Here is a 14,931-nt window from a genome sequence, read left to right on the forward strand (position 1 = left end):
TAAGTTATTAAATTCAATGTTTTTTGGCATCAAAATAATACACATCTCTAACAGACATGTCTAGCATATTTATATGCTCATCACTGTCAGACCTGGGAATAACAACAGACACACTGAAAGATAATTTTCATAACCATATTCTATCAGCTGAAAGTCCTTTTGAAGGCCAGTTTATAGAAAGGCAAAGACAAATAAATGAATACAGAATTTACAGTTTATTACCAAGGTTTAGAAAACTTACAAACAAGTTTCACAGCTTCAGGTCTTCAGGCACGAGCCAGATTAGACAAGACAGGCCAATTTATTATTATTATTTTATTTTAACTTCTGGCCATTCCCCTCGGGAAACACGTGAGAGGTGAAGAGAAGCAACGTCTTGAAAGTGAATCACACATTCTAAATTACATTCATTTCAACAAGTTTCAAAAGATGACCGACCGATTGATTTGGTTTGCATATCAGAATTATCTTTTAAAACACGCATTTTAACCGCAAGCAAATTATCCTCCATGGTGCGATCACAAGTCAAGCAGCTGCATCTGCTGTTAAAGTCAAACCTCACACAAATACTGCGACACAGCTGCAAGCTGTACAAAGTGTCTCGAGGGTGTGAATCAGACACTGGGGGTGACAGAGTTAAAAATCAGATCGCCTCTTCCTATGCACGTTCAGCATAAACACTAAATGCTTTATTTAATGTTACGTGGTCTTGAAGGGACATCTCATTGTTATGTGAGAAAAAACAGAAATGCATAGGCTACTCATTGATTGCCATGACCCCTGTCGACATCCTCCTATATCAGAGTGCTACTGAGAATCAACAGTTAACCTCACCTCAAGTGCTTTGGCCAGCTTCTGACTTCCATGTCGGAACATTTAGAAACATTTAGAGAGTTACAATTTAGAGACAGTTACTAAGAATCCACTACCGGTAAACAATACAAGAGGTAATTTCTCTACATACATGTTTTTTTCTTTTAAAACTTTAGACAAAGATCTTTAAAACATTATTTACACAGTATAATAACAGCGTTTGGCACTTCTTTTTTTGGAAAGAAACGAGAAAAAAAAAAAAAAAAGTGACACTGCTGCATGCAGCAGTAGATGCTTCACAGATAAGTGCTAGTGGCAAAGAGCACCGATAAAACAATGATGGGGAAAACCCCCCCAAAAAATTCTCCAATCATTTCTGAAAATGTCTTATGTATAAAGAATGCTACAAGGTAAGCGGTTTGTAAAACTGCTGAAATATACTTTTTGTTTTAACATGATCACGTATCCAAGCGAGGAAAATTTAACATACCAGATTCTAACGCTCAAGATGGGGAAAAACCCAAAAGGAAAACAAAAAATACATTTCGAAATCAGGCCTGGATGGAACGGATGTTATTGTTTGTCTCAGAGTCCAGCTACGACTCAGAGATCTAACAGCAGCCTTCGTTGGTATCGAGCCAGAAAGCCGTCGAGTGCTACGAGGAGTACGCTTGTTTTTAACTTTTTGGACATTTATGTGCACAGTGAATGTGGGGTTCAGTGTTAAGATCCTGATGCATGCAAAAACAAACAAACAAACAAAAAACAAAAACTGACCTGTGGCATGTGTAATCACCTGCCTGCTCACATCATTTTTTTGGCCACATTAACACAACTGCCCCACTCTCCAGATCTGACTCTCTGTGACTCTCTAACCCAAAATGAACCTGAACTGTCTCTGGAAACAGATCTCTGGAGCAGATCTACAGCACTAATGCTCAGGTCACCACAGGAGCATGCGATCTAATACCAGCTGAAAGTTTTGCAGTGCTACAAAAAACAGATACCCTTAATGCTTTTTTTGCCATTAATAAAATCTTGCATACGAAAATGAGTCGTAGGAAAATAAGAGTGAATGAAAGTGAGTTTCCAAAAAGCTGCTACTATCATCATTGTTCTGTGATAAAAACAACCGCTTTGTCCAAAATACTGTCATGGCTCTTTCTCATAAAAGTGTAGCCATTATTTGTATCTTTCATAAGTCAGAATTTAGACATCATGATTTGTATTGTGAAATTAACAAATCAAAAAAGTGTTGTTTACAACGATCGCATGTAGCGAGGAGAGCACCCCGTCATTCTTCATGCTATCTTCAGGGTGCTGCCGTAAGTCTGCTGCAAAACCACCTGCACGTTGTCTAAGATGAAGTCAAAAGCCATACTCCAAACAGACTCCACTGACTGCTGCATGAGCCTGCAGGGGGAAAAAAGGAAAAAAAGCTCAAGCATAACAAGCAAGTGAAACCTTGAAAACAAAGAAAGAGGAAGACAGTTAAATTGAGGAATCTGAACTAACCTTTTCATGTATTTCATAGTCAAATCCAACTTCTCCAAATCTTTGTCCTCAATTAAGTCAGTGCAATATTTCACCACCTGCAAGATGTCCTCCTCCATGGGTTCTAAAATAAATAGATAAAGATGCACTTTTGGAAACCCATAAAAATCAACAACAACAACAACAACAACAACAACAACAACAGCAGCACCACAGGAAACGCCATCATAACACATCTGTATACCTGTTATGGTGGTAACCCATTCCCGTAGTAGTGTTTTAATGTCTGTCAAGTCACAGGCTCCTGCCAGTGCTGGAGGAGGACGAGCAGCCAATTTAACCACAGCTGGTGGGATCTCTGGTTTTGAAACTGATGTTGAGGGACCATTTTCAGTCTGGGAATGAAAAGAAGTTGCAATTTTTAAAGATAAGTCAACTAAATCATATGTTTTCATGTGTTGGCAGCATCATATGCATAGAGCAGAGGACAAACTTGCCTTTCGAATGTTTATTGGTTCCTGTGATTTTCCAGTAGGTGGCAGGCTTTTGGCTGGGCTGTTTGTTGTTAGACGCTTCTTGAGTGGAGAAGCTCCTTTTTTAAGAGGACTGACTGCATTTTTTCTCTTGTAGCGACGCTTTACACGACCACTGCCGATTCCTGCCCCGGACTGTTTTAGCTGCAGCAGTGGATTCTTCTGCTCCACTGCAGAGAAACCAGAAGGGAAAACAACCCAAAAAACAAACAAGAAACAAAATCAAATCAAATAATAAAATCAGGGTTAAAAAAAATAAAAAGTAAAAACGACCAACCAAAAAGAAAAGCACTCCTTCAGGAAATTCATCTGCTGACTTACACATTTTCACCTGAGGGTGGACACCGGTTGCGCGGCTGTAGGCAGCCTTCAGCTCCTCCTGTAGTTCTTTGGGAAGGGCAGCAAACACATCTGGATCGACCTGCAGTCAGACAGATGGGAAGCTCACTTACTACCAACAATGAAACCAGCTTTTGTTTTCTTTAACTTGTGGGACCATCTGCTTCAGTCACAACTCATGTGTTCATGGCACATTTCCAGTAGAGAAAAGTGCTTTGTGCTGTTTAAAGGCTCCAATAAGCAAAATTGCTACAAGGCACTACATGTTTCTGTGGAATGGAGTACAACTACAGTTTCCAATTTTTCCTGATTTTCTCTCTACTTTAGACTGTAAAATTAAACCACCGGCAAACCATCACAAAAAAAAAAAAAAAAAAATGTAATAGCATACACACCTGTGAGAAGTTAGGCAGTTCCAGTACAATTCCTGGACTTTCTGGCTGGTTTGGAATCTGCAGGACCAACGTTCCTACAGGTGGATAATTCAGTGCAGGTACGGTTGCAAGGGGAGGACGAGGGGGAGAGACTGGATGAGAAATGAGAGGGGAAAGCTGCAGACCAGGGGAATGGCAGTTATTTGGCCTCCCATCTCTCCTGGTCCACGACTGCTCCACTTGTTCTCTCAGCTCTGCAGGCAGGGCCTCCAACACAGAACGATCCACCTTGGACAAAATTAGGAGACAGTTTGCTAGAGGCGTGTTACTGTTTAGGTTTTGTTTTACCAGTCAGACATTTCACTCCAGTCCTGACCTGTGAAGGGGAGGGGACTTCGATACTGAAGTTGAGACGTGTCCGAGAATGCTTTGGAGTTTGTCTGCACGCTGGTTGTTCCTTGCTTGTTCCGGGTACTGGCTCAGCAGGTGACAAAGGATATGGCGCGGAGTTTGCTGTTGGGACTGTTGTAGAGGAAGTAGTCTTCTCCTGAAGCGCGTCTGCGGCATCTGTAATAATATTACAAGACGTAAGTGATTTTTACAGACAGCAATGAAGACAAGCGGAATCAAAAACACCGAACGCGCCTCGGTTATTAGATCTGGCACTCGATCCCTGGCCTAACAGCATCTCTTTGATGGAGCGTCCTCGCAGGCCTCGGCAGTCCTGTGTTGCAGACTGATGTCCCTGAAGAAGCTGAACCTGAATGCCAACTCCTCTCAAGTCTTGCACCTCTACCTTCATGGCGTGGAACAGCTTGATGACTGCAGCAGCGATTAGCTGACCACTGTCAGTGGACTGAGCGAGCATCACGGTCCTGATGAAAAGGGAGACAGATAAAGATAAGCTTACAAAGAAACAGTGGTAAGGATAAACAACAGAGGAGAAAATATGAAGATTTAGTTGTAACACACAAGGACAGAATAACGATCTCTTTCTTACTTGGCTAAATGATCACATATGCCATGGCCACCGTATTTAGCAGGTTCAAGTGGCGCTCCAATTTTGCGAACCATGACTTTCAGAGTGACTCTTCGACCCCGCAGACCTGCTTCTTGTAAACGTTTTTGCACTTCCATGGACAAATTAGTCAGGAAACACTCCGTCTCATCAACCTGGTGAACGATACATAAGAGGATTAGAAGGGGAAAAAAAAAAAAAAAGCTGGCATGTTGAAGTAGAACACATGACACAGAAGGAAGGACAAACAGCAGGTCTAACCCGAGTAAAGCGGATGTTGTAGTTCATCTCAGCAGAGACGGATTTCCTTTCCTTTTCATAGCGGACTGGCCGGTCGTCTAGACCCCTACAGAAGCGGAACAGAGTCTGTCCAGTACGGGGTCCAAACTTCTTTTGCAGCTTAGACAGAGAAACTTGTTGGAGGTCACCACAGGACCGCACACCCATGAGGGCCAGCTTTCTCCCCATAACAGGCCCAACACCTTGAAAAAGTAGCATCACCATCATTTGACTGAATATTTTACCACACAGAATTGATATCCGTGGATTGACCAGAAGGTGGTGCTGCACACCTACCAGGCAAGCTTGTCACCGGGAGGTCCCTGATAAAATCGTCCACTTCTTCAGACTTTAGGAAATACTGGCCGTCAGGTTTGGCCTTACGAGTCGCCAGCCGAGCCAAAAGGATGTTGGACCCTGAAGAGACCAGATTAGTCAGACTTTGTAAAATGCAGCGGCCGCCTTGATCTATTTTACAGTACGAACTAGGCAAACAAATTACCCATGCCCACTGAAGCACAGCATCCCGTTTTCTCCTTGATGTCTGCTCTGACCGCTTTGGCTAGATCTTCAGGGCTGGCGCCCACTTCAGCTAGCAGTGCAGAGCCATCTATCAACACTTCATCGCAGCTGAGGGCCTCGATGTCATGGGTATAACTGAAAAGAGTAAAATCATGAATAAGTTATGCATATTAAGAATTAAGGGAAAACATAATTAGTGTGAGTAAAAGATAGCGCTGTTTTTCTACCTGGCCAGAGTCTCATACATATTGAGGGCCACCTCTTTATAGGCCTCAAAATCATATGGGACAGACTGCAGCGCAGGGCACAGCTGTTTTGCTTTCCCAAAAAACATGCCGTTTCTTACGCCCGCTTGCCTGTGGAAGAAAGAATATATGTTCATATTCTTATTGTTACGAAACTAAGGCAGACCTGATCTGTTTTTATAGGTTACCTGGCCTCATAACTGCAGGATGCAATCTCTGCCATTGAGAGAGCAACAGCATCCTGCTCTACTCCATTGGTACGAGAGTCAGGACTTTCTTGTGAAGGAGTTGTGTGTATCTCATCCTCTGCGCTCTCTGAAAGGTGAACAGAGAGGGGACGCTTAGTTACAGAAGGGCTGGACATGTAAAAGCCTGTGAAAGCCACTGTTATGACAACCTCACCAGCTTGTGGATGTGTGTATTTTTTCTGGTAGTATTCCATCTCCAGCTGAGGGTTAGCTCCTGGTCTCACAGGCCCTCTGCCCTGTCCACGATTACTGGTCACAGCTACAGGCTTACCTGGAAGAACCAATTTTAAACACGAGCAGCGAGTGTGTTACATCCATATTTTTTTTTTAAATTACTGATAGCACATTTAAACAGACAAAAACGTGGCTTGCCTTTAAGATCTGGTCGATTTCGAATCCCCACAGACACAAAGAAACAGTCCATGTCCACATGGAGAATACAAGATTTAACACTGACTTGGGCTGATGAACCTGACACATAACAAATACATACAAATATTGTCAATGGGCAGTTTTTCAGATTTAAATAAAATATTAATGCACAATTGTGGTGCATGTATGCAGTGCCTCAATGATGTCGACGGCCTACCAATTAAAGGTATTCACTGCTATACTCAATATATACCAGGTTTTCTAGCATACAAGCATACAAGTCATACAACTGCAAAAAAAAAAAAGAAAAAAAAAAAGGTAATTGTAGAATTATAAATCATGATATACTGCTAAGCTTTTTTTTTTTCCCTTTATAGGGGATCTAGACCTTGACTGACATACAACCAAGGTCCCCAGCTGGAACAGGCAAGGGCACATCTTTTATCCCTGGTCCAAAGTCTTTAGGCAACATAAAGAAAAGAAGCCTTCAGAAATGTACAGAAAACAAACACAGCAACTCTACCTTTAGTGTCTATAGATCGCTGGGCCACAGATTTCCTCAAACGCTCTTTCCCAGGAAGGCTGGCGCCCCCTGCTCCTTTTCGTTTGCTGTGCAGTTCATTGACGTACTCAGAAAAGCCACTCCTCCACGTGGAGATCTGGTGCAAACGTGAGTGAGAGTAGAACTCGGAGATCAAACTGCCCGTATGTTCTAGCAGCTGTGCTGAAGACTTGGATGATGATGACTCGTCCATGGGAGGTTCAGATTTGAATGTTACATTGTTTGTGCTGAGGGAGGCAGAGTCAGATGTAAAGGCGTTGTGGTGACTTCCGTTTAGTCGAACTGGAGAATGTGAAAGAGAGCGAGATGCAGGCGAAAGAGTCTTTTCAGAAATCATATCGACCTGAAGGGGTGCTTGAAGCTGCTTTGGGAAGAGGTGGCTTTCAGTGGCTTTTATAGCCTCTTGATAGGTTGGTGGTGGAGGCTTAAGTCTTTTCTCATTGGCTCTTTGTGAGCTGGATTGCTGCACGAGGACAAGGGACTGGTCAGATTGCTTTGGAGGGCTTTGGGGAAACTCGTAGGGGTCAGGCTTGGCCTGGAACTGTACAGAAGGACTTTGAGGTTTATCTGGTGAACTCCTAACCCTGCATTTGGACAGGCTGTTGATCAAAAATGGTTGATTTGTAACAGGGGACAGGTCCTCTGAATTTAAGGCACCATTAACAATGTGAGTGTGTCCATTGGTCAAGGGGGCATCCTTCACATCTGAGGCCCCAGCGAGATGAGGTTCTTCTTTGCTACACTCTTGGATTTCATTCATTTTTGAATGGCTCACATCCACTGAGGTCTGCAAGTTTCTATTTCTGTGATAAAAAGGACATGAAGAGTTTTTTAATCAATGACATTTAAAAAAAACTTCAAGCTCTTTAAAGATTTCTGTTCAAAACCTTAAAATGTAAAGTTAATTAAAAAAAAAAAAAAAAAAAAAATCTACAGAACTTACTGAGCTATTACCTAAAGTGGACCTATTTTTCACATTTTCAGATCCTTATTTGTGTTACTTGAGTCTACTAGAGTTGCTTGATTCTCAATTCAAATGAAACCTCATTTATCTTACACGATCTGAAATTAGTTGTGCTAACTCATCTCCCTTTAAGCAAACTTCATTCTGAAAAAGACTATCTGAACATTGAATGTGTGCACAACAGGAGCCTTGTGTCAAACATATTATAAAGGATAGGCCACCTCTATGACATCAGAGTGGTCTGAAAGTAGAACAAATGTCTGAAATATAGTGTTTCGATGCTAAATAATGAATAAGGAAAAATGCATAAGAGGTCCACTTTAAGTGTAACTACTTACTTTACATACTCACGTTTTTAATTCCGCTTCCTGTGGGGAAGCAGACTGCGGAGACTTGTGTGGGTGCTTTGTGGAGTTTGGATTAAGCAGCAGGTGTGTGTGCAAAGGGCTTCTGTGGCTGGGATCTGTAATGAGGTGGCCGGATGCAGAGTGACTCGGTTCGGGGTTAACAAAGCGAGCTGGAGAGCTGTGCTGAATGGACTCAGGTTGAGGTCGGGATTGGCTGGGGATGTGGACGGGGATGGGGATGGGGGTGCTCTGAGCGCTGCATAAAGACTTCTTATGATTGAGAACAGGGGGTTTAATTTTGCATTGCGGCAGATTTAGTTTTAGATGGGCACTTGATTGAAGCACCCCATGGCTCGGTCCAGGAATCTCTGAGGTCTGACGAAGAGTCATGCCAGGGAAGAGCGGGCCTTTGTGTTTGCCATACAGCTGGTACTGTAGATATGGCAGGAGGTGCCCAGCTTTGATACTGTTTTAAACAAATGACAAGATAAACAAGGTTTTCAGCTAATATTGTACAACAAAATATTAAATATAAACATTATCAACTGGCAATGAACAGACCTGTCAGTGATCCACTCTGGCCTGATGACCTTCTCCCCTTTGAGCTCCTGAATTTTGCTATTAGGCAAGTTAGTGGCGATGATGTGGGTGGTTTTGGAGCGTGAATAGTAGACATGAAACTGACCCCCATGCAGCATCATCAGTCTGCGTAGTTCATCTGCACTGGGATCTGCTCCCAAAAATATGAAAGTGTGGCAAAAATGACAATGTCAACGTACTAAAAGGCAAAAAACACCTTAGACAGCATCTTGATGTGCATCATGACAGCTGTCAGCTCATCAGGATACATCACTGTCATATTTCTCAGTGCTTCAAAAACCAGCAATTTTAACACAGCCATAGTCACTGTGTGGATAAAAACTCCCAAGCTACTGCACTTTGGCATCTTTTGCCTGTGAGATGAGTCTCCAGTGTGCTGCAGATGTCATCAGGTGATGACCCTGATGTTTATTTCAGTTTTTCCAAGTTATTTTTTTCCCTTGATCATTTTTCATATGATGATTTTGAGCTACAAAGCTTTTATGAAAGCAAAATACAATACTACATCAAGCATACACTAACCTGTTGTGAGGAGAAAACTCTTAGGAGGCAAGAAACACAGACTCAAAGATATTGCATGTACATGGGCGAAGCCCCGACACGATCTGTTCTGCACTAACGTGTGCACTAGATGTGTCACGGAGCAATCGCGCGGGGCGTCAGTACCTCCTTTATTTTATACTCAAACAGCTTTCACAACATTAGTAGGTGTGGCATGTATAGAACTCGATAACAACTCCTTAACAGGAGAAACCGTTAGCTGGTTTACGTTGAAACAGGGTGTAGGCGTTTAACTGTCACAGCACGATATTCTCTGCACACAATGTCTCACTCCCTATTCTGCAGTTGTACAACTCATAAGCTCTTCTTCCTTTAAATGAAGCTACAAAATAAACATGACACAAAACTCAAAATCTCCCAACACCTGTGATTTGATCACAGTGGAAAAACAGTACCTTGAGTTATCAAATCAAGACAGTCAAAAACTGATTTATGAAACTATAAATCAAACCAAAAAAACTAATAAATCAGTGTGAGTAAAAATGCCAAAGAAGTCTGTATGTACTTTTTTAATTTCTGAAAGAAAACAGTATTCAGAAGACTGTTTTCATCAGTTAATCCTCTGAGAGAGAAACCTTAGAGAATTTATGGTCTTCATGCTGGAGCAGCTGAAGAAATGAGGCAAACCAAATTTATAATCTGCATAAATATTTACAAAGCATTACCTGTGTATCCGTTGACATAAATAGCCACTCCGGTGAAGATGCTGGAGCACGCTCCTTCTTTTTGCTTTTCTCTGGGGGCGTCAAGTCTAAACTGCTCGTCCAGCTTAGAAACTTTGGCGGCCATGTAGCCGCCCTGCATGCAGTAATTAGAGCAGTTATAGAAACAAAAAGACAAACAGGAAACAATTAACAAACCAGATTTTTATGGTTTGCACATGACCAGCAAAAACTATGAAGATTTTAAAATATTTTATGTGATATGTACATACAGTCATAATATTGCACACAATATCTAAACATACACACACATATATATATACACATACACTGGAGGTTTTCTCACTCAGTTATTCTGCACAGATACTGATATTATGATATATTGCTGTCTACTTGAGTTTTCATTATTGCCTTGCCTGTATATTGGACTGCTATATGGAGAGCTCACTCTTCTTATAAAGCATAAATGTGAATGCCAGTCTTAACCAATTAGACAACTAGTGATCTAAATCCAGCTCTTAGCTGTTATAATGAGTGTGTGGGAGGGCGATGGGGTGTTCCTAGTGTCCCCATTAATGCTGGAAGGCACACAATGCACAAACCATGTAATACCTTTTAAATGACTATCCTTACACACAGCTCCATTCCATACAGAGCTGAGTTAAATAAGACTCACCCTTTCGCCCCAACCATTGTCATCGCTGGCATTGGCTCTTTTCCTCATCCAACCATCTCGACTCATACTGAGTATCTGAAAGCAGAAGAGAGACAATTCCTCAGTACAAAGACAGAACAAGTCAGAGATGCACAATCATAAATGCACACAATAAAACTGCTGACTTAATTTCACAGGTTATGGTTAAATCCAGGAGGACAAGAAAATTACCTTTGCGATGCATAACAGCTTTTTATCCAATCTCAAATTAACCTAAATGGCATAAATGCTGCTCAGATGGTGTGGCAGTTATTTTAAACACCAGGTGACAGTAAAGTCAGTCCTTCCTGAGTGATGTCTCTTGTTTACAAAACTTCCCCATGTGCAAACCAAATGGCAGGAACAATGCAACCAGTGTTGATGACTGATATTAACAACAGTTAAATGAATCAATGTTAAATGAGCTTAGATGCCATGGTACTGGCCGCACATCTTTAAGGGAAAGCCGTCCGTGCCAAAGAACATGCCCGGGCAGGTTCTCTGCGGTTGACAGGTAGGTCACAACGAGTCGCTATAGGTCACAGCATAGCCCCATGTGCCACTTTGTCACTTCTTCCATGTACGAGCTAGGTGGACGGCTAGCATTAGCCTAGCAACTCTAAGCGTTTTTAGCTGGTTAATAATGCATGTCGCTACGCCACTAAATGGTATTATAAATCAAGGATCAGGAACAGTTTGAGTGTTTTGCAGACTCTTGCTAACAATACTGGTAGAATTAGCAACCCAGCGTTAAACAGCGCTATAAGACTATGCAACTTTAGTGTGGCGATAACCACGGCTGTAAACAAACCAACCTTCCTGAGTGATTGCTCGCAAAGAGAAGTGCTTTACCTTGTATCCTGTCAGACTTGGTTGTTAGCCACAGACTTCTCTCTGCAGATACTGCTCAGCTGAAACGTTGTGTGCCCACTGATTGGGTTAAACGAGGTAAGACCAAAGCAAAACGAGATGAAAATCCTCTAGACAGTCAGATCGAGTCCTCCGCCTCCCCGATTCTGTTATTCCGAGGACTCCTTTTGGTGAACCGAGGTCCCCTTTATTGTGTCATGCTGCCACGCCATGTCTCTTGAACATTTTCACTCACCCTCCCAGTCCCTTCGCTCTCCATTTCAACCGCCTGAATCCCTTTGCTTTCTTTTCTCTCTCTCAGCAAGCACCAATGAGCAAGGCAAAAGTAGTTCCGGTAGCAAAACTTTCAAAATAAAGGTTGTCGACTAGGCTGTTATGGTTTTCTGGAACAAGGGTGTGCAGAGCTGCCATGAGGTGTGACAAATAGAGTCAAGATGGGGGTCGGATTACATTAGGGATCAGCTCTGAGCCCTTTCTTGTTTGTAATGATAACGACGGACAGGTCAAGCAGGAGTCTCCGTGGAACAATACGTTTCCAGATGACATGATCTGTAGTGAGCCTGGACAAGTGGAGGTATACTCTGCAGATGGAAAGTCAGTACAAACAAAACAGAATGCATGTGTGTGAATGAGAAGGAAACTGCTTTGTGGAAACAGTGAAGCTACAAGAAGCAGATGAAGTGAAGGTAGATGAGGTTAAATACCTGAGATCAACCATCCAAAGCAATGTACAGTGTACAAGGGAGGTAAAGAAAGGAGTGCAGGCAGTTTGGAATGGACAGAGAGAAGTGTCAAGAGTAATTTTGAGATAAAGATAGCAACAAGAGTGAAAAGGAAGTTTTATGAGATGCTATGGTATATAGTTTGGAGATGGTGACACGAAAAAGACGAGCTGAATACGCTAGATTTTCACTGGGACTGACCAGGATGGACACGACTAGAAAGGAGTACATCATAAGGACAGCTCAGGTTGAGCGATTTGGAGACAAATGCAAAGCAAAGCTGGCATGGCTTGGACATGTGCAGGGGAAGCACAGTGGATATACTGGACAAAGGATCTTGGACATGGAGCTGCCAGGCAGGAGGAGATGAGGAAGACAACAGACAAAGTTCTTGGAGAACATGGAGAGTGTTGTTGTGACAGAGGAGGATGTTAGGGACAGGGTGAGATGGAGACAGATGATCCACTGTGGCAACCCCTATATTGAGCAGCCAAAAGAGGTAGAACAAAAACAGACCACTATGGTAACATTTTGTGTAAGGGAGCAAAATTATGTGGAATTTAATTGACCTATACCTCCAGTGTAATTTCTTATGGTGTGTCTGATTACTCACATATATACTGCACTGCAGACATGAGCTTATTTTACAATATCCAGACTGTTAACACAGTAGTTTTATGTCATATTTTAAACTTGTGGAAAACGCACACTCATAAGCTAAGATAACCGTTCAGCATATTCAAACATGTGGACAGCATTTGATTTTCTATAGTTTTTAAAAATGTATTTCTGTATGTATGATATGTAGTGTAGAAAAAATACGAAATTATAATTAGTGCGCTTTCCTTAAAATCAAACACATTTCTATATATCTGTTGATTTAAACTGAAAAATTTGCCTAGCATAAACCGCTATTTTCAAAAACAAAATACGCCCAACTTCCGGTCGTCGTGTACCCTTTCAGGTAGCTTGACGCATCATCCCCGGCTTCTTGTTTTCAGCACTGTATACAGTATTTGCTTGGAGCTGCGATGCTGCCACTACGCGGACAGTCACGTACATGTCACCTGGATTGTCTATAACAGTTCATGAAAGCTCTGTGCAGTTTTTAACCCACTGGCGGTGCTAATTTACTCACTCGGGAGCCGAAAAACGAGTCGCCGTTGTGAAGCCGCTATTTTGTCGCGGCGACAGTCGGTTATTTCAGAGTGACGCTGCTCATTTGAACTCAGGAGGGTTTGTGTGCAAGGTGTCCGCTTTTCTGCGACACAACAGCGGTTGGCGGAGCAGTCTAGGGACACACACACATACACCGGTTTTTTTCCGTGGTGTGCGTATACTGTCTGGCTCCCAGCACGGTTGTCCTCAGATGGCCGTTCATCTCACAGGCAACTGACGGCCGTGATGCAGAGGCACGTGCAGCACGAACGAGGACGTGAACACTCATCCGCGCGAACCTGCTCTCTATTTTAACCGTAGTCTTGCATAGTATTAAAAACAGCGCTAGCAAAAGCAAAGACGGGGTGGAGTTTCCTCCATCGCTAGCAAAATAAGTGAGTTGGACGCTGAGGATCATAAAAAAACTAGCCTGGGCCCTGTCTCCTTTGTAGTACCTTGTTTGATTTGGACACTTAATCAAAGCTTTCTCATCTTTGATCGGTTTGTTTAAAATATAGACTGCAACAAAGGAGCCTGCGTGTTAAAGGAAGTGTAAATAAAGTGGGTCATATTTTTCAGGGGGATAAACAAGTAGTCTGCTACTGATTGTGTTTGGAGACTTCGTATTTCACTGAAAGCAAGGATGCTACTGACCCAAGCCTGTCCCAAAAAGCACTCACCCCTCCCATCCCCACACCCCTTATTGGTTGTTCTCTGTTGCTATGGTACCAGACATCGGATGCTGAAGCTTCATGTGCGACATCTGTGTTGGTGCAGCAGGAAGTGGTGGAGTGGAGTGATGGAGAGTGTAACTTGGTGACTAATGAGGCTGACTTTCACTCAGTGTGAGTGTTTGTGTTCATGACTCATGTTTTGGGGAACATAAATCTGTTTACAGTCACATTGTGCAGACCTTCTTCTCTTGTGTGTAAATCAACTATGACTGTGTGTGCGTGCATGAGTGTCTGTAATGGGAAAAAAAGCCCAGAAAAGATCCTCCTCCAAATCATCAAAGGAACCTATCAGCAAAGCTATAATCAGTATAATGAACTAAGTTTCCTAATGAGAAACATTCATAAGAAAGTGTGTTCATCTGAGCAGTCCTTATTCACAAGTAAGGTCAAAAATATGCAAAGTAGCTTTCTATAAACGTACACCTGCACTTATTTAAAGGTTCATTAAGTACACTGAAACACATGCAACACATGTTGCCTCTGATTAGCCACCTACATTTTTTCTCTCAAGTAATCTCAACATTGGGGTAGAGCAGGCAGTCTATTAATCAGAAGGTCAGTAGTTCAATTCCCAGCTACTCCAGTCTGCATGTTGAAGTATTCTTGGGGATGATATTTAAATCTAGTGCATCCACTGGAGTGTGCAAGTGTTAGACAGGGCGTGCTTAGGTGTAGAAAAAAGCACTTGTAAGAATTTGTGTGTTACTGGGAGAATGAGGCTTCTAGTAAAATGCATTTTGAGTGCTCAGAGTAGAAAAGCACTATATACAGCCATCATCCAGTGGTTTCTGATGGGTTTGACATGCTGATTATTAGAAGA

General features: G+C 42.3%; 1 protein-coding gene across 1 annotated transcript; it reads right to left on the minus strand.

Moving 5' to 3' along the window:
* Positions 1 to 196: 196 nt before the first annotated feature.
* On the minus strand, positions 197 to 12,063 carry rev1 (REV1 DNA directed polymerase). Its single transcript, XM_084908065.1, has 22 exons — positions 11,480 to 12,063; positions 10,610 to 10,684; positions 9,937 to 10,069; positions 8,672 to 8,840; positions 8,115 to 8,576; positions 6,761 to 7,602; positions 6,238 to 6,336; positions 6,020 to 6,136; positions 5,806 to 5,932; positions 5,600 to 5,728; positions 5,353 to 5,507; positions 5,148 to 5,267; positions 4,833 to 5,053; positions 4,554 to 4,726; positions 4,199 to 4,428; positions 3,930 to 4,120; positions 3,575 to 3,841; positions 3,162 to 3,261; positions 2,805 to 3,010; positions 2,552 to 2,702; positions 2,329 to 2,431; positions 197 to 2,226 (listed from the first exon to the last, which is right to left on the minus strand). The coding sequence occupies exons 2-22, from the start codon at positions 10,673 to 10,675 to the stop codon at positions 2,115 to 2,117; spliced, it is 4,173 nt and encodes a 1,390-aa protein (XP_084764191.1). The 5' UTR covers positions 10,676 to 10,684; positions 11,480 to 12,063; the 3' UTR covers positions 197 to 2,114.
* Between the last annotated feature and the right edge of the window lie 2,868 nt (positions 12,064 to 14,931).

Source organism: Perissodus microlepis, chromosome 16, assembly GCF_051167445.1.
Source record: "Perissodus microlepis isolate ML-2025 ecotype Zambia chromosome 16, ASM5116744v1, whole genome shotgun sequence".
Classification (NCBI taxonomy): domain Eukaryota; kingdom Metazoa; phylum Chordata; class Actinopteri; order Cichliformes; family Cichlidae; genus Perissodus; species Perissodus microlepis.